The sequence below is a fragment of the Gavia stellata genome, chromosome 6 (genome assembly GCF_030936135.1).
Source record: "Gavia stellata isolate bGavSte3 chromosome 6, bGavSte3.hap2, whole genome shotgun sequence".
In the NCBI taxonomy this organism is placed as follows: Eukaryota; Metazoa; Chordata; class Aves; order Gaviiformes; family Gaviidae; genus Gavia; species Gavia stellata.
In genome coordinates this window covers 22767179-22785094 of record NC_082599.1, presented here as the reverse complement: position 1 = coordinate 22785094, position 17916 = coordinate 22767179, and the positions used below count along the sequence as shown (strand labels likewise).

At 40.2% G+C, this 17916-nt stretch overlaps 1 protein-coding gene across 1 annotated transcript in view; it reads left to right on the top strand.

The window, feature by feature from the left end:
• The first annotated feature begins 5174 nt into the window (after window positions 1–5174).
• Window positions 5175–17916, top strand: part of LOC104262361 (macrophage mannose receptor 1) — a 32589-nt gene continuing 19847 nt past the window's right edge. The window contains exons 1-14 of the mRNA XM_009818713.2: window positions 5175–5235; window positions 6958–7356; window positions 8596–8769; window positions 9728–9892; window positions 10197–10313; window positions 11243–11386; window positions 12754–12936; window positions 13120–13274; window positions 14134–14247; window positions 14976–15091; window positions 15587–15735; window positions 16152–16351; window positions 16744–16865; window positions 17614–17701. Of these exons, the coding sequence (XP_009817015.2) occupies window positions 5175–5235; window positions 6958–7356; window positions 8596–8769; window positions 9728–9892; window positions 10197–10313; window positions 11243–11386; window positions 12754–12936; window positions 13120–13274; window positions 14134–14247; window positions 14976–15091; window positions 15587–15735; window positions 16152–16351; window positions 16744–16865; window positions 17614–17701 (2187 nt within the window). The remainder of the gene's footprint in view (window positions 5236–6957; window positions 7357–8595; window positions 8770–9727; window positions 9893–10196; window positions 10314–11242; window positions 11387–12753; window positions 12937–13119; window positions 13275–14133; window positions 14248–14975; window positions 15092–15586; window positions 15736–16151; window positions 16352–16743; window positions 16866–17613; window positions 17702–17916) is intronic.

The following is a 17916-nucleotide window of genomic DNA, read 5'->3' as shown; positions in this document are numbered from 1 at the left end:
ATGAAGGTCATGGCAAAACTTCCTTCTTATCAGGACAGCAGTTACTGAGGAGAGGGAGGAACAATACCTATACATGTTCTGAAGGTTTATAGGAGCACTGGATAGCTGTTACGGTGATCACATGTTGGTACTTCTCTCCTACAGCCTCTCAATAAGTAGTGTAGGTTTGTGGGGTGTGCTGGAAGTCAAGAACAATTTAGCTTTACCAGTGTATTAGTTACTACTGATTTTATTTCCTTTCTAAAATGGCTAGATCAGTTACCATTTATGGAAATCTTAGATTCCCCAATGTGGAGTTTATATTCCTAATTTTTGTAAATCCTGTAAAATGTAGATCATGCATGATTTCTCACTTGCATACAAAGGTTTGCAAGGTTTGGTTTCAGATTTTATTCTGTGAAATAAACAGTAACTAGCTTTGATTTTTTTAAATAGTTTTTCATTTTATAGTCTTGTCTATATAAGACTCTGTAAGAGGATAAAGTTAAAAAGGAGATGATACGACTGTGGAGACATTCCATCCAAAGTTGTGATCAAGTAATGTATTGACCATATTTTCCTGAATCTGTCCAGGGATTGTCTGCTTAAAACCAAGACAAGAATGTCCGCCGAGTGATTTAGTAAAAATCTTGAATTACATATGCATGTAGGTAAGATAGGGAAACTTGTCCCGGAACTCCTTTTCTTCTCTGGCTCTGCTCCCTTTCTTCCAGTTATTTCCTTGCCTCTGTTTCTACTGCTGTTTCCATATTTAATGCACAGTAGTTTGGGCATGTCTTTTCAAGGAATAGTACTTCTAATGGTTCTTCATGCCATCTGATGTGGCTTACGTGCCAGAAACCTCCTGACTGACTGATTTATGATGTTAATGATGACATCGTTTCAATTATATGGAGAAGTGGTGCCAGCTAGAAAAGTATGTGAAAGGGACAGTGAAAGGTCAAGAAGCCCTGACTGGAATCCCAGCCTCACTGCACTGGCTGTTGTGCAAACAACAAATAGGTGCAGTCTCTACCGAAAAGAAGTTCAGTCCTGTTCTGGGGCCCTGCACAATCTTAAGGCAGTATCTGCACACCAAGTGATTCTTCCAGATAACATTTCATCACATGTATATATGCAAATGTATGATTGGAAAGAAAATAAAGATTGAGGGGATGTCTCATTTCTGGTGCTTTGCCATACTTATCAGGTACATCTCTACAGCTAAAGGGTGTCAGGGAGAGAACCCAGCTACTGGAGCCTGGATGATCATGTACCCATTTATACTGCCTGAAATCCAGCATCATCTTTGAGTTGAAGAGAATTAAAAATACCATGCCAGTTAATAGCTGGCAGTAGGTGTAGCTGCTTCTGTGAAATGCTGTGTCTGTTCTGATCTCCTGTTCAAATGGGTATAGAAAAAATAGAGGAGGTTCCAAATCAGAAGCTCTGCTCTGAAGGTGGTTCTACTTGGCCTGCTCATTTTAGAAAGACTGTGATTGAAAAAGAATTGAAAGATTTTCAGAAGAGGAGGAAATTTAAGCTGCATGGTTTCCTGTCCCTCCTATTGCAATACAATGGAATTGAAGCAAATTTCCCATTAGAAAGAGCAAACATGGAAGCAGTGGCATTTACAGCACAGGAAATCATTACAGTTCCATACAGTAAGCTGAAGATGAGCACTGATACTTTATACACAAATTCTAATAGGAATTTTTGAATGGAATGTAGAGAAATGAACAACCTTGAACACTTTAAACAATATCTAATTAATATAAGATTAAATGGAAAGCTTTTACGTAGGGAATTGTAATTATAAAAAATAGGATTTCTTGGTTTTTTGTTTTGGTGCTGTTGGGTGTTTTTGTTTGGGTTTGGTTGTTTGGTTTTTAATGTTTTTTTTTTTCTTTTTTTCCCCCATCTAGTACCTTTCAGTGATGGCAACTCATTTATTAGACTGTCTGAATATAGAGTCCAGTCCCAGGTTTTTAACATCATCATACCTTTGGTCATGCTTGTGACAAAACTGATCATACAATTTCAAGAAAAATTGAGTGAGTCGTTTCCAAACTGGTGCTCTATTTCCACACCCTCCTGTTATTTTCATCTTCCCTGGACTGAGTTGTCGTGTAACGGTTTTACCAAACATCATTTGGTGATCTGGCGTTATCTCCTCTTTTCCTGCTGCTAAGCTGCAGTGTTCCTGACAAGTGATTGACTACACAAAAAAAGTTTTGAAGATTGGGCTGGGGAAATTATCCATGTTGCTCTATTTGATTGAAAAAAAGCAGTGTGCCTTCCTGGAAATGATTCATAATCATTGGGATGCGATATAATTTCTTACTCAAGGTATTCTGATCCATCACCAATTCTTTCAGCCATTCTCTACTACCTGCTGCTCATCTTGTTGGGATCGGTCAGTTGCCTTAGAACCGCCCTGTTGCTCTTGTGTTCTCTTATTTTGTCTCCTGAGTAGATGCCATTAGTTAGGAGAGGTTTCAGGCTGTATGTTGCATAAATATACATTCACTGAGGAATTGGGATCTTGGTTTTCTGAAATATTTTTGCTGTAAACCCAAGGAAAATAATTTCTCAGTAAGATGAAACGTAAGTAAGTTATGGGTAGAAAAGCAAAGGAAATTTTAAAATTATAACTAATAATTCATATCCATAATCCTCTGATTCTGCCAAGATTTCTTATGTTTGGTCTTGGTTGTTTTGATAAATGAAAGAAAAAGAAAAGTTGATTATGTAGCATGAAAATATAGCATGAAAGTGCCTTATATTGTTCTTTCAGTATGTTTTGAGCCTGTCTAGAGAAATGGAAAGGATGTTTGCTCTGTGGTATTTTTAGGCTAGAATGTTTCTACTGAGGTTTAGAGCATGTTTGGTGTTTTTTTTTAAAAAATGTTTTCAGTTGGAAACTGCAATTGTGCTATGTGTGGGAATTCTGGGTTGAAATCTTATATCAAGTTATAGCAGGCTAAATGATCACAACATTCCTTTCAGGTTTTAATGGAGTGTTTTTTGAAAATGAATGATTTAACTTCTGTAGGGAAGCATCTGGTTGAACCTGGGTGGACTCACCCATGCAGTTCTGTGGGCAGCTGAGGAATGACTTGATGACAATATTTGATAGTGTGTAAAGGTTTGTCTCTTTGCACATTGCTACGTTTCTTGATATCCTTGTGCTGAATTTTCATTTCCCCTTTTCTCCAGAAGAGTTCAGACTTCAGAGAAAAGGTGGTGAATCTGCACACTGAGCGTAACTTCCTGCCTGGGAGCAGAGATTGCCGAAGGAACAATGCTGACTCAACACAAAACCCAGCAGCCTTTCCTCCTCACCACTTCTAAAATTTCAGGCTGTGTTTGCCAAGTGGAAGATGCTGGAGTGCATCTTTGCAATCTTTTGATTTTCTTTCCCACTTTGTGGGCTGCGATGGGGTCTGCTCAGACAAACATACAAACACTGGGGTGAGGCTTACTATGCTTTACTCTTTTTCAGCCTCTCTCAGCAGATTATTGATAACAGTCCTTCACCAAACACCCATCTTCCTTCAGAACAGAACTAGTTTCTTTTTCCCTGTAGTTGTTGCCTCCAGGTAGCTTTGGGGATGCTGAGATGTTGTATACAGCAGAACCACAAAGCATTACATTTCTCCTACTTAAATAAGAATATGCTTTCATTCCACACATCTGGAGCTCCTGAAGAAGGAAGCAAGGAAAGTGGGAAAGTTGAGGTTGCAGAGTCGAGCATTCCCATGTTGTGGAGTGTCAGAATGCTTTATACGCCAGGCTCAGTGCAGCCATCTTTGAATATGCATCATAATTAACTGAGTAATTGATTGTCTGCTGCTTTGTTGAGGCAGCCCCCTCTTTTCCCCCACTTTCCTCTGGTCGCAGAGTCCTTCTCAGGCTCCCATTCTTTCCATGTTTTTGGTCTAGCTGTACCTGCTGGCCTTCAGGTCCCACTATTTTCTCTCACTGTTGTAATTCTTTTTCTGCTCTAATTCCTTGTGTACCTTTTTTAGACCCAGTGAGTCGTGCATCTGCATCTGAGTCAGAACAATAGAAGCAGGATCCCACATCTTCATGTAGGTATCTAGGGTTTTCATTGCCTACAACAGCAGCAATTTTCAGGGAAAGACTTGCTGCAAGTACAATATTGGGGCAGTTATCCCAAACCAGCCTCTCCTGAAGATATGGGAACCGGGATTTTTCAAAGGCCATATACAAAAAGGGATGTAAACCTTCCCCGGGAGGGTGTTTTCCCTACCCTCTACGTATTTATAATTGTTTTACCTATCATAAAGGAGAGAGGTTTTTCAAAGTAAAAATCAGAATTTGGTCAGAATGCCAGAAGGGTGGGCACTTAAGGGGGTGCAAACTTTCACAGACTAGCGGGATGAAAAATGTGGCAGTATTCCTTATCAGTTTAGTTTTTATCTCTAGCAATAATTGAAAATCCACCATTTTCCAGTTACAGGTTATCTTCTTCCTAGAATTGTGTGGTTTGTTTTCAGAATTTCTTCAACTGTTGCTGTCAGTTTGCGTACATTGCTCCTGCATATAGTCAGGAATGGAGCAAAAGAAGGGACGGGTGTCTCCTGAAGAAGACATTTCTATTTTCTACAGCTTTTCTCTTTTCTGTGGAACTGCAGACATGGGGAAATTCCGGTTCTCTCTGATTCCAAGGTCATAGTTACTTGATTTGTATGGTGTCCCAGCCCATTTTTCACAGTACTGCATTGCACTCTGGTGGTTTTCATCATTTATTGATACAGACAAATCTTCCTCTTCTTTTTTACCTTTTTCCTTTATTTCTGGTAAAGAGACATTCATGTCACCTTCTTCATAAAAATAATGATCCTGAATTGTAAGGTATGTCTCCAAAAATCCTCCCTAAAATGTTACTTCTTAGATCTCAAATTTCCACGGAAAAGAAAACTTTTACACAGTAGAGAAACTAGCTTAGAAAGCAAAGTTTATCCGTTAATGTATTATTTCAGAATTACTCATGTGACATGATACAGTTCCTTATTTGCAGCTCAGAACTTCCCTGTATCTGTTGGGTCTTGAAAACTGAAAAGGATTTGTTAATCCTGTTTAGTGCAGAAGGGTTTTCTTGCAAGGCACAGATTTGGTCTTCAGCATCAATTTGAGGTGAAGGGGAGAAGGGAGTGAAACATTTGGCCATGGCTGTCTACCTGCTCCTGATTTTTCTCTTTTCCTTTAGTACATCTCTTCAAATGTCTGGTAAGTCTTTGTCCTCTGCTGAGTATGGAGGTTTGCAAGTTCTTTCTCATGCTTTCCTGATGTCCTCCTTGGTGGACAGTGAGTTTATATCTAGTCACAGCATGTAATTTGAAACAGTTTTATTCGACTCTTAAATTTGGTGGTATCTGTGTAGGCATTCTGTTTCCTTAACCCAGTTTTTGAGGTGGTGTATACACCCAAGGTGCGTATATGTCCATCAGATGTGGGCATAACCTAGACAGTGCTGATTCTTGAAAATCAGCCAGCCTAATGCAGACAAAAGCTGATCTGAAATTACTCCACTGGAGGTTAGAACAGCTCAGATGTACAGGGCAGTGTCCCCTCAGCATGCACAGAAGCACTGGCTGATGCGTGCTTTGAGTTTCTTAGACAGTTCATACAGACTATGGCATACATCATTGCATATTGGAATCCTGTTTCCAAGCTGACGGCTTTAGGAAGGACCTTAAAAGCTTCTGTCTGATAGATTTCAGACACTCCTACAGCTGAGAGGAAAACAAATGACGCTGTGTCTGCAGGTCTTTACCGCAGGAAGCTCCCAGCTACAGAACTGCTGGAGTCCAGTGTTATCACTTGAATGGCAGCAGGGACTAGCCAATGCTGATCTAATCCGCTACAGGAGAATTTCTTCTGTGCATGTTTTTGGGTGAGACCAAGCTGGCTCTAACCTGTCCTCTGCTAAACTTCTCAAGAACCTCTTCAGCAGGAGAGCTGTGCCAGGGGAAATGCCATCACCTGGCTTGTTCAGGTCTGCAGCCTTTCAGAGAAATACCAGTGAGGCTGTTCGACCACTCCCTGGCAGCTGTGGGATGTGGGGGATTATGAAGCCCCGTTTAACTATTCCAACCCTGGCAAGAAACCTTGGGTGGCAGTAAAGCTCAATGGCACAGCAGAGCATGTTGGATGATGTCGCTGTCACTTAGAAGGGAGCTAAGGAATGCAAGGCGAGCTGCAAAAATTGTCAAGGTTTGGAGCAGGCTGAAGTTGTGCCCCTTTTTGAAGCTGGTCTTAAGAAACAAAACCCTGTTGTGCAGTGTCTTACGTTTCTATTTACAAGTGTGGCTATTAATGGCACTTAGGATACTTACTTAGCTTAACTGTGCTCAGAACTGAAGTGATGATGCTGCAAATTGTGGCTTCCCTCCTGAAGAAACTCACAAGCTGAACTCTGTGAAGAAATGATTTTTTGCACGGTTGCCAGAAATTTCCAAAATAATTAACCAAAAATGAAAAATACCCCACTTGCTTGATGAGCTGAAAACCACAATGTCATTCTGGGACAAATATAAAAATGGTTGAATTTGGAGTGTGTAAACCATTTTTAATAGCTCTAAAGCAAAAAGTCCTTTTACTTGCAAAATTAAAGCCTGTTTAATATGCTGTGTGGTGGCGGAACTTTGAAGAACTCATGAAATTTAATAAAGGTCATTTTTGAATGGCATTTTGAGAACAGTGTGCTTTAAGGAGAGATGTGAAGAAGTGCAATTTGACTTGAAAGAGCTGTATTTTCAGCTTCTGTGTTGCTTGCATCTTAAGAACACTTTGATGAATATCCTTCATACTGATGATTAACCTCCCTTGATTTCTTTCTCTATGGACTCTATATATTTTTTGTTGTAGCAGACTGTCAAATAGCAAGTCACTAGCTTATGTCCTACGAAACCTCTCCTCAGATGCTTGCATTCTCATTTTATTTTATAGATAGTGGAATATTTTCAATCTATAATGAAGACAGCAAGCTCTGTGCCCAGGCTCAAAACTCTAGCTCAGTCATAACTACCGCTTGTGATGAGCACAATGAGTTTCAAAAGTTCAGGTGGGTCTCTGCCACGCAGCTGCTGAGCATGGCGCTCAAGCTGTGCCTGGGAGTGCTCACCAAGGACGACGAGGCTGCCATCACTTTGGAATCCTGTAACAGGACGAATGAGCTCCAGTGGTGGGAATGTAGAAATGAGATGCTTGCAACACACGGCAAGGATTTATTTTTCAACTATGGCAAAGGGAAGGGGAAGAAAATCAGGTTGTCCAAAGGACTGGGCAAAGGGAGCAGGTGGAAAATCCATGGATCCACAGACAGCGTGTGCTCCCAGCGCTATGAGGGTGAGTACTGAAAATTAATCTCTCTTTCTAGGTAACTTGGGTGCCCCTTTTTACAAATCATTCCACCACCTGTTGTCATGCAGCAACCCTTTTCTTACAGTGACATTAGTAGCAGAGCTGACTACAAATAGGAAGTAGAAATGCAAGGCAAATATGACTGTACACATTCCTGCCTAACCTGGAAAGTGCAATTTTGTCTAATGATAGAATAAAATGGCAAAGGCCTATGATGTAATCATAAGGGAGAACAAGAATTCTGTTTGTACAGCAACAGCAGGGGAGAATCTGTGACTGTTTCAAAATATGTCTGATCAGTTTGCAGAAGTGGTGGTGATTTTGATATATTTAAACACTTATTGTTGCTATTACTTCATTTGACCATGTACTATCTCTAAGAAGTTAATTTCTAGTTAACATAGATAAGATCCACTTTTAAAAGTGTTTACCTGGTGTTTCCCAGGCTCAGCAAGAAGAAAAAGTAAGAAAAAGCAAAAGGAAAAACAGTGTTTTAACAGTTTAGGATGCAATAAGGCTTAACACCCTGACAAAGGAACACGAGAGTCAGATCTCCTTTTCCTGCACTATTATCCCTTTTGGGCTATGTAGAGTGGGCATCCAAGATCAAGTGTTCATCCTGCTTTCTACCATGACACTGATACGGAGGGAAGTTAAATAACAAGGGATGAAACTTTTGCCGTGCCATACAACAGTTCCAGCTGGAATGAAGTTTGTGATAATTTTGATTAGATGGCAGCAAATTAGATGGCATAGAGATGGGAGGGTCACTTCCCAGCAGAGTCACTTGAAAATTTAGGATAAAACTTCCTCTTATGAAGACTAGTAAAATAATCTGGTATCTCCTTTCCAAGCCTCTTCAACCGTACAGGCTAAAAAAAAGATCCTAAACACCACCCGAGGACAGAAGTATGTATGCAATGGGAGAAGCTAAGTCATGCGCACTTCTGACACAGTAGTCCAGAGAGGAATGAGAAGAAAAAATTAGACGGAAATTAGGCCAGAATGAGGGCCAAATAAGCGTTGTTTGTCTTAATCCTGAATATCTTGCCATAGTCATATCTAACTGGCAGAACAGCCTTGGAAGGCTTCGTAGTGATGAAGTACTGATGTGCTGAGCTCTTGCACAACTCAACTGTGTCCATGGAGAGCTGCTTCTGAGCAGACACTGTGGTGATCATTTGATACCAACTGACTGCTATTGCTCTATGTTTCTCTTTGTAGATATTTATACACTGGGAGGAAATGCCTTTGGTGCACCTTGCGTGTTCCCTTTTAAGCTCAATGGTAAATGGTACGCTGAGTGCATCCCTCGGAGTGATGATGCAGGCTCTCTCTGGTGTGCAACTTCCTCAGACTTTGATAAGGACCAATTTTTTGGAAATTGTCCACTAAAAGGTAATTTATTTATAAAGATTTCAGGAACAGCATTAAGCAAAAGTTTCATCCACTCGCATGGTCAAAATTTCCTTGGGATGTGGAAGTAACATTGGACAGCAAGCTGGATTCTGGCTAGCCTAGTTCACCGGTGAGCTATGCAATGATAAAATGAGGTGTCTGCTCTTCACTCTCACTGTTTCTCCAGCAAAGATGAGTAGTCCTACAGTGCTCCCGAGAGTGGTGGGTACGGGAAGTATTTTGAGGGTGGTGACTGGGACTGATGGAAAAAGGAAGACAAAACCCTTAGGACTAGGTGAGAAGAAAATCAGGGCAAATGAAAGGCAGAAAGAAGTGCAATGGATGAGGAAGGTGAGATACAGGGAAGCAGGAGACAGCGGTGTATCATAGGATGGAGCAGAGAACAGGAGGGCTGGAGCAAAAGGAAGGGTGCAGGACACCTGCCTTCCGTGCTTCAGTGCTCCTTACACCCACAAATCACCCAACACAGCTTTCCAGTAACCCCAGCACAAATACCCTACCCCTTCACCCCTGCTTCACAGCTGATTGGAAATGATTGTTTCTGTCATGTTGGGAGGTCTGGGAGAGCGTAAGAGGGGTCTCAAGGTAAGAAATGGTTGTGGAGACCAAGATTTTCTGTATAGGGAAATGTGTGTGTACAGGTAGAATATATCAGTGAGGGGGTTAATGTGGACTGAATTGTGATAGAAGTAGATGAGTAATACAAATAAATAAGAACAGAGTGAATGTAGAAAAATTAGGTTTGTAAGGAGAAACAATTCCTTATGTTATTAATGTATTATTGATATCAAATGGGCAAAGTATATATGTGGGATAAACTATGTGTAAAAACTTAGCAAATCATACAGTTACGTAGTTTTAGTCAGCAATGAAGATTTTATTTTCTGTGTTAGCAAGTATGATTATGTTATCAAGTTGCTGTTACCATGTTTTATAGACACTATCCACAACGCCCTTTGGAAAACAAATCCTGTTACAGAAACCCGCTATCAGATAAACTCAGAGTCACTTTTGACATGGCACCAAGCAAGAAAAAGCTGCCAACAACAGAATGCAGAATTATTAAGTGTCACGGACCTTCATGAAGAAATGTATTTATTAGGTAAAGTAAAAAAAACCAACAAACAAATTAATGCATATGGTTAAAATCTAGGTCAGCTCCAAGAGATTTAACACAGATACTTACATTTACCTTGTGAAAATAGGTCTTAGTAACATTCTTAAAAAAGCTTGTCACATTCTCACAAAAAATGTGTTAGAATAGTGGAAAAAAATCTAACCTTTATTAAATAAAAAACTATTATGACAATTTTCCCATGTTTAAAAATTTTATTTCAAGTTTTATTGAATAACTTACAAAATCAGGTCTTTAATAACTCGACTGTTTGTTTCTTTTGGCCATTTAGGGCTCACTAGTGATCTGGGTGTCAATGCAAAGCTCTGGACTGGTCTTTTCAGTGCACTTGACAGTGGCTGGCAGTGGCTTGGGGGCAGTCCTTTCAGATACCTAAACTGGGCTCCAGGTAAGTGCACTTTTCTGAAATGATGATCAGCGTCTGGGCCAAAATTCTCTTCTCTTCCCCAAATTCCTGTTACCTAATTCCGTTGGTTTCATAGAATTTTCACAGATTACAGGGGATTATGGAAAAGGTAGGATATTACAGTAATAGGGATCCCACTAGAGATGGATCACCATTAACTCTGAATTTCCCAGAAAAAGCAGATAGCTCATCTAAGAAAACAGTTAAAAACAAATATCTACAGCTCATATATTTTTCTCCATCCACAATTTTCTCATCAGGCATATTATTCAAACCAAACAAAAAGCTCATGAAAAATTGCATAAAGAGAATGTAAAGAAAAGAGAAAAAAAAATTAAGAGAAACATTGCATAAAAAATATTTTCAATTGTTTTTCTCAGTTACTGCTTATGACATTTATCTGATGTACATTATCTTAGTAAGTTTCCACTCTTTTCTTACGAACTAAGTCACCATGTTGCATGTTGCCATATTATGTATTTTCATAATAGCTGTTGTGACTGCAGGGAAATCCAAAGGGTGAACGCTCCTGTGAAATTAAATATGCATTTCATGTCCAGTGTTTAACAGTAAAAGATGTTGAATTGTTTGCAATACTACCACCCCATAAGGAATTTATATAAAAGCTTTATTTGTATAAAGTTTTTTCTGTATGCTGCAGTACTTCAAACATAGGGAATTTCGCCTTAAGCACTGCATGGGAGAAGAGCAAGTCTCGTGTCTGAAATGTCGGCCCTCTCGGCCATCCCAGCAGTGCTCCCTCATCCTCTCTCTTGGGAATTATCACTCTAAAGAATAATACGCCAGTGGCTTTGCAGCTGCAAAAGATTTGTGAGCTCCCTCCTGTGATGAGATGAAAATTTTCAGTGTTAACAGAGGGAATCTCTGGATGTTGTGCCTCTTTCCTAAAGGAAATCCCTCTGTGGAATCTGGAAAAATATGTGGGACCTTCCAAGGTAGGAATGGCAAATGGGAAAACCAGGTGTGTGATCGGAAACTGGGATATATTTGCCAAAAGAGAAACTCCTCCTCAGATTCCGCAACTATTCCCTCAGGTAAGTTGGTCAAAAAATAAGGCTATTTTTGCAGTGAGTGAGAAATACTGGGAGGATGCCATATATGAAATGACAGCCTATTGTCAAAACAAAAGGGTTACACTTGTTGACCTGGGTCAAACGCTGAGAATTTTCTGGTTCATTTTAAAGATGATGTCTAGATGTTGTTCATCATTTTGAAAGGAACCCAGGGTACTAGAGAGGGCAGGATTATGTGTTTAGTCATGTTATCCAGACCACAAAATACTGATGAATACCCTGTGCTCTGAAAAATACGCTAAAGATATGTTCTGCAGAACGATGTGAGCCAGAGTTCACGTTCCCCCGGCTCCTGCTGACCCTTTTTGTTCTATTCTGAAAGGAAAAATTCAGAATATGGGTCTGGCACCTTTTCCCAGTTGAGTTCCCTTTCCACCCGAGGCAAACTAGATCTTATCTATGTGAAGAAAACGGTGTGCAGTTACTTCACTTGGGAATTCCCAGCATGCTACTAACCCTACAGTAACTCGCTCAACTACATATATACTAGTATATAAGTTTATTCGCTGGCTTGGGGGATGAATGGCATATCACAGCTGGCACCCTGTACATTCTGGCTGCATCTGGACAGCTGGCTGGGAATGGTTTCTGACCCATGCTAACCTCTAAACCATGCCTGGATGTTGCCTAGGGGAATGCAAATTTGCACAGGTCAAAACCATGTCCAGGGAGCATTGAACAATGTGGTTGATCATGCGCCAATGTTGGGTGCACTTCTTGCCCTCTTCAGCGTACTTTATAGGTGCAGACCACGTGAAACTTCAAAGCAGTGAAAGATGGCTGGCCATACTAAATTCACACCAAGAAATAGCTGCTGAACAAAGTGTGTGGCATTTCTGTGCAGCTGGGATTTCTGAGATGTCTGGTATAACATAAATGTGTCTGGGCTCTCTGATATATGATCTGGGCTGTGCAGGAGCACCAACTGGCTCCCGAGCACTTGGTGTTTCCAGAGAAAAAATACACAAAATCTCCAAAATTCAGCAAGATAAAGTCCTTGTGTGGGAAAAGAGACCCTATTCTGTAAAACATTGCTGTACACAGAGCCTCACTGAGGGGGATTTAACACAGAGTTGTGTCCTGCAAGTTTGCATGCCAAATTACTTAGTATTTGTTTAATCCTGTAAAAGAGTTTTTCGGTAGCTCCCAGCACAATTGGGATGGAAAAATCTGTTTTGTATCCTTTGTGATCCTTAGACTTTTGCTTCTCTCCTCTGCCAGTATGTGCTCCAATATTTCAAATTCATGTCAGTACAGGTAATTTTTGTTTTGATTAAAAGAAAGCATGGAACAGGACTGCTCGTTAATTGTTTGAAATAATTTTTTAGGTGACTTAAAGCCTTTTAAGTGCCCCAGGGAATGGGTGGCCTATGCAGGTCATTGCTATAGAATATACAGAACACCCAAAATATGGAAAGAAGCCCAGTCTTCCTGTAGAAAAGAAGATGGAGAGCTGACGAGTATTCATAATATTGAGGAATACAGTTTTACAGTGTCTCAGCTTGGGTACAGTGAGTATTCCTGCAGGTCACTTTTTTATCTGGAATTATACTGTTGCTATTATTTGTTTAATCATTGTATCCATAATCTTAAATGTTTTTTCAAAAAGTCCTTCTTCAGTCAAAAGTGGGTGTGAGATGTGATTGTTCCATTTTAAGACATACCTATACCTACAATTACCTTTGTGTTCCCAGAGCCAGATGATGAGCTGTGGATCGGTCTAAATGACTTCAGGAATCAAATGTTTTTTGAATGGAGTGATGGGACACCTGTGACTTATACCAAGTGGCATCATGGAGAGCCAACCCACACACGGAATAAGGCAGACTGCATTGTTATGAAGGGAGAGGTAAAAATCACTCTCCCACTTTCGTACTTTCTTACGTACTTTGTGACCCCAAAAAAGGAAAACATCTGTGACAAAAAAATGAAAAAAGAAAAAAAGGGACAGGGGTTTTAAAGGTTTTTATGAACTTGGTTTAATTCAGAATATCTTAATGTGGAGGGAGACTGCAGATCAGATCTAGGAAGGTGTACAGTGGAACACCAGAAGCAGTGCATTGTGTTGAGACTTGGTCTGCTCTGTAACAGGTACAATAAATCTCCTGCCTGAAATTGATTGAAGTAACACATCATTCACATTCAACATGACAGATCATAGCTGCATAGCACAATTCTTAGAGCAGGGACTTTCTTATGCTTCCCCTAAACCACCTAAAATATATATTTATTAGAGCTACTTTGGAGGCTCATATGACTGGAGGCACAAAAAATTAGGTACAAAAAATCTTATCTTGTTTTATACTCAGCATAAAATGGCATATCATAATACTATGGAAAAAGTCTTAAATAATACATTTTTCATATTTTATGTTTGGTTTATCCAGCATTTCCTTACTAATGTCATCTGGTTATATGAACAGAATGAATACTATGCTGGTCAGAATAGAGTGGAACAGCGTGTTTCCTTCCTGCTCTCATCAGCCACTGAACCTTTAATACATGTAACCCTCATTCTCACACCTCTGAGGAAATGTGGCCCTCCCTGTCTTTATTGTGTTCCCTATTTGGGAGTTTTGGAGAAAGCATCAGGGCAAGGAAGAGAGCTGAAACAGCCTCAGCCATATAAAGGGAGAAGAGTTCTCTCTGTGGATCTGGATTTTCACTAGATTTCATTTCTCTTTGTTGTTTCTTCTTACCATGCTCAGGATGGATCCTGGGCTGACAGTGCTTGTGAAGTGAAACTCGGTTACGTCTGTAAAAGGAAACCTTTGGCAGAAGAATCAGGGGAAACTGAGGTTACTTACCCAGGCTGCCAGAAAGTAAGTGTAAAACAAAAGCAGCAACAGGTTATTGCATCTTACTTTCCCTCCCATGATGGTGAGTATCGCAGAAGTCAATTATTTCGACTGTTCTTGGTGGAGCCCTATAAAACTGTTAATTCGTATGTAAGGATACTTCTCAGACTAAAGGGGAAAGTTTTTATTTATTTAACAAAAATGTAGATCGACTTATTTTTTGCCCTCCCTTACATGCACACTTCACTCACCTCTCTCCTACTGCAGAACTGGTCACTTCACCCATAAAAGCTCCTCTCCGCAGAGCATGTCAGTATTTTTTCATGCTGTAACTCACCGGTCTTGGGTTACATGCAGCCTTCTCAGTTCAATCATTCTGCCACAGGAGGCAGGAATATTTGAGCTGACTGGTTTGCAAATGGTTTGTAGCCTCTTGCAACAGCCACACTTATATGATGAGAAGGCAGAGCAGGCTTTACACAAGGAGCTGCAAAGTGGCTGTGAGCATTCTTGCCAGCTCCAAGTCATAACCGCGGCTCACTGCTCACAAAGACCCCTTGTGTGTCCTTTATCGAGGGGTGAGACACAGAGTTGTGGTTATAAAAGCTATGTTTGATTATCCTCTTTGTTTCTTCTCATGGCTCCTGAGATTAATTTTGACTTGGGGTGTGGTATTAACGTGGCTTTTGGAAGCGTACTGTGCTGCGCAATCTGACAGCCCCTCTGTGCATCTCTGCTGTTGACGCTGACAGGGCTGGATGAAGCACGGCTTTTACTGCTACTCTGTGGGGCAGTTACCAGCAACATTTTCAGAAGCAAAACAAATCTGTGAAGAAAACAAAGGTTACCTGGCTACTGTGGCAGACAGGTATGGAAACATAATTCTTGTCCTTTCATACGTGCAACCAGGATGGAAAGGCCAAACAGAAATCTCTTCCTATTTTGCAGTTTTTTATAGTGCCTCATGTGACACGACTCCTTTGCTGGAAAATTTACGGTAGAACTCACTCTCTTTTTTAGAACTCATCATAAAGCTCAGTAAAACACTGTAGCACTTATTTATACAGAATGAATAACATATTCATTAACACAAGTATTGTTCGGCTTGTGTTGTTCATTGTGCAGCACAAAAGGAGAATAGAATCACTCTAAACTCTAAACATGATTTACATTACCAAAATATAAAATAAAAATTAATTTATACGACAATTAGAACGATAAAAGTAAGATAACTACTTTTGCTTCAATCCGTATTTATCTTCGCCCACATCACCTTTACCAGATTTGCTACAATGAACTGTTTGAAGAAATGAACAAATTACGAGAAAATGTGATACATCAGTTTGGTACTTATTCTTCACAGATATGAACAAGCTTTTTTGACTTCTGTAATTGGATTCAATCCAGCAAAGTACTTCTGGATTGGTCTCTCAGACACGGAGGAGCAGGGGACGTTCAGGTGGGCCAGCGGGGACCCGATCACCTTCACTCACTGGAATGCAGGCATGCCCGGTATGTGCCACAGGGGCTGCTGAGTTTCTGAGAATTGAGGGTTTGGAAGCTAAATAGTGGTTTTGAAACTCTGCTGGTATAAAGGGGCAAAAACGACTTTGCAACTTCCCGTTTGTGCTAAAGGGATTAAATCAGAGATCATGGTAGCTCCTTCCAGTAGACTACCCAAGACTGCATGTGTCGGTTGGTATCATTCACTCTTTGTTGTTCAGTGGTTTTGATGATAGGTCATTCATAGTGTAATGTAAAAAGAATTTGATAGAATTTATTTTGTGCTTTAATTGAAATGCATGTGAGCTACTGTGAGCTATTGGCATCCAAACACAGTGGGGACAGGTTACATGTAATTGAGTAGCATATGCTTTCAGACGATGCAGCTATTAATCAATAAGGTTTAAAAATTTTATTTCATGAAGGAAGGGAGTCAGGCTGCGTGGCCATGATAACAGGAATTTCAGCTGGATTATGGGATATCTTGAACTGTGAAGAAACAAACATGTTTCTCTGCAAGCAGCTGGTGGAGGGAGTGACCCCTCCTCCTCCTCCAACGACGACCCCTCTCCCATCGTGCCCGGAGGGATGGCAATCCATTCCTCAGAGCAGCTTCTGCTTCAAAGTAGGTGTTCGACTTCTGAATGCAAACGCTTGTCATTTCAAATGAGAGTATGTGTCATGTGTGCATGGAAGGTGGATTTCACCCTGCCTACCTGTTAGGTAGTCTGTGTTAACAAGTCTCCAGCCATCCCCAAGGTGGTGTGTCAGGCAAGTGCTGGAAAGTGCTGTATGTAGGTTGAACTGAAGTTCGGAGTCACAGGGACTCTGAGATGATATGAAAAGCAAAGTTGCAATAATCAAATCTAATAGATGACCACAGACTTATGGTTGCACAATTAAATAGTAAGTGACAAAACTAGAGAGCAGGAGACCAGAAGAAAGATAAAAGCCCAGAATGCTCTTTCTAAATTTCTGTAATACCCAGCACAGTATTTAATTGTCCACTTCCTATAGATTTTTCAGGGAGGAAGGGAGAAAATGCAAACATGGTTTGGTGCAAGAGATTTTTGCAGAGCCATTGGAGGAGATCTGGCATGTATCCACAGTGAAGAAGAACAAAACCTAATAGCTGGCTTGTAAGTATCTGCACAGTCCGTTGTTTGTAAAAAAAAAACCCACTAAAAAATGACCTTTCCGAAAGACATAAAGGATTTCTGGTGATCAATTTCTTCTTTGCAAAGATGGTGTATATCCTTACAAAGTGGCAGAAGGAAATGGGTAGAAAGAGGTGAGCAAAAGGGTTTCTTGGCAGGCCTCTGGGAAGGTGGTGCTATGCAATGAAGTAGCCTGAACATGCACAAAAATGAAAAGGATCATCAAAATTGGTTTCAACTGAGTTTAGTTCAAAGGGATAAAACTAACCTTTTTAGCTCATTTGTAGTTGATCAGTAGATGAAATAATCTTGTTTAAAGGAATAGTTTGTGCTGTTTCCGTAGTTAACGGGAAAAATTGGGAGGTGAAGGAAAATCTGACCTATTGATACGCTTATATAAATGTTTAAGTCAAGCCTATAAGTACAGACAGGTCTGAATTTGGATGCCTAAGCTACTTGATCAAACCAAGACCTTAGAATATATTTTCATTTACATCAGTATTTGTGGACTCATGACATCTGTGATCCTTCCCATGTAGCTCTGTGTTTCACTGCTTCCTGACACGTGCAGTGCCAGGGTGTTTTTCCCCACATGGCAATTAAATGATTACTTTATATGACTGTCCAAAATGATACTTCAAGCATCAAAACACTGAGAATAGTGTAATGATATATATTCTCCTTTTCTATTTCACACCGTGTCTGATTGTCTATATTGGTAATCATTCAGAAAGAGAGATTATCTTCACTTATCTTACTGGATGGGTTTAAGTGCCTTGGACTCTGACAGTGGATTTATATGGAGTGATGGCTCACCGGTGAGTAAATAATTTATTGTTCCAACTTTTTGTCTAATTTTCCATGTATATCTTGGCTGACAGCTTTCACAACTCCTCCTATACAAGCTGCAAGTGACCTTAAGTCTTTATTACCTGATTCCACTCTATGAATTAATTTTTTTCTTTTGATAGCTCATAGTTATAGAAAACAGTATGACATTTAGAGTAATGAAATAACACCAAAGGCAATGGCA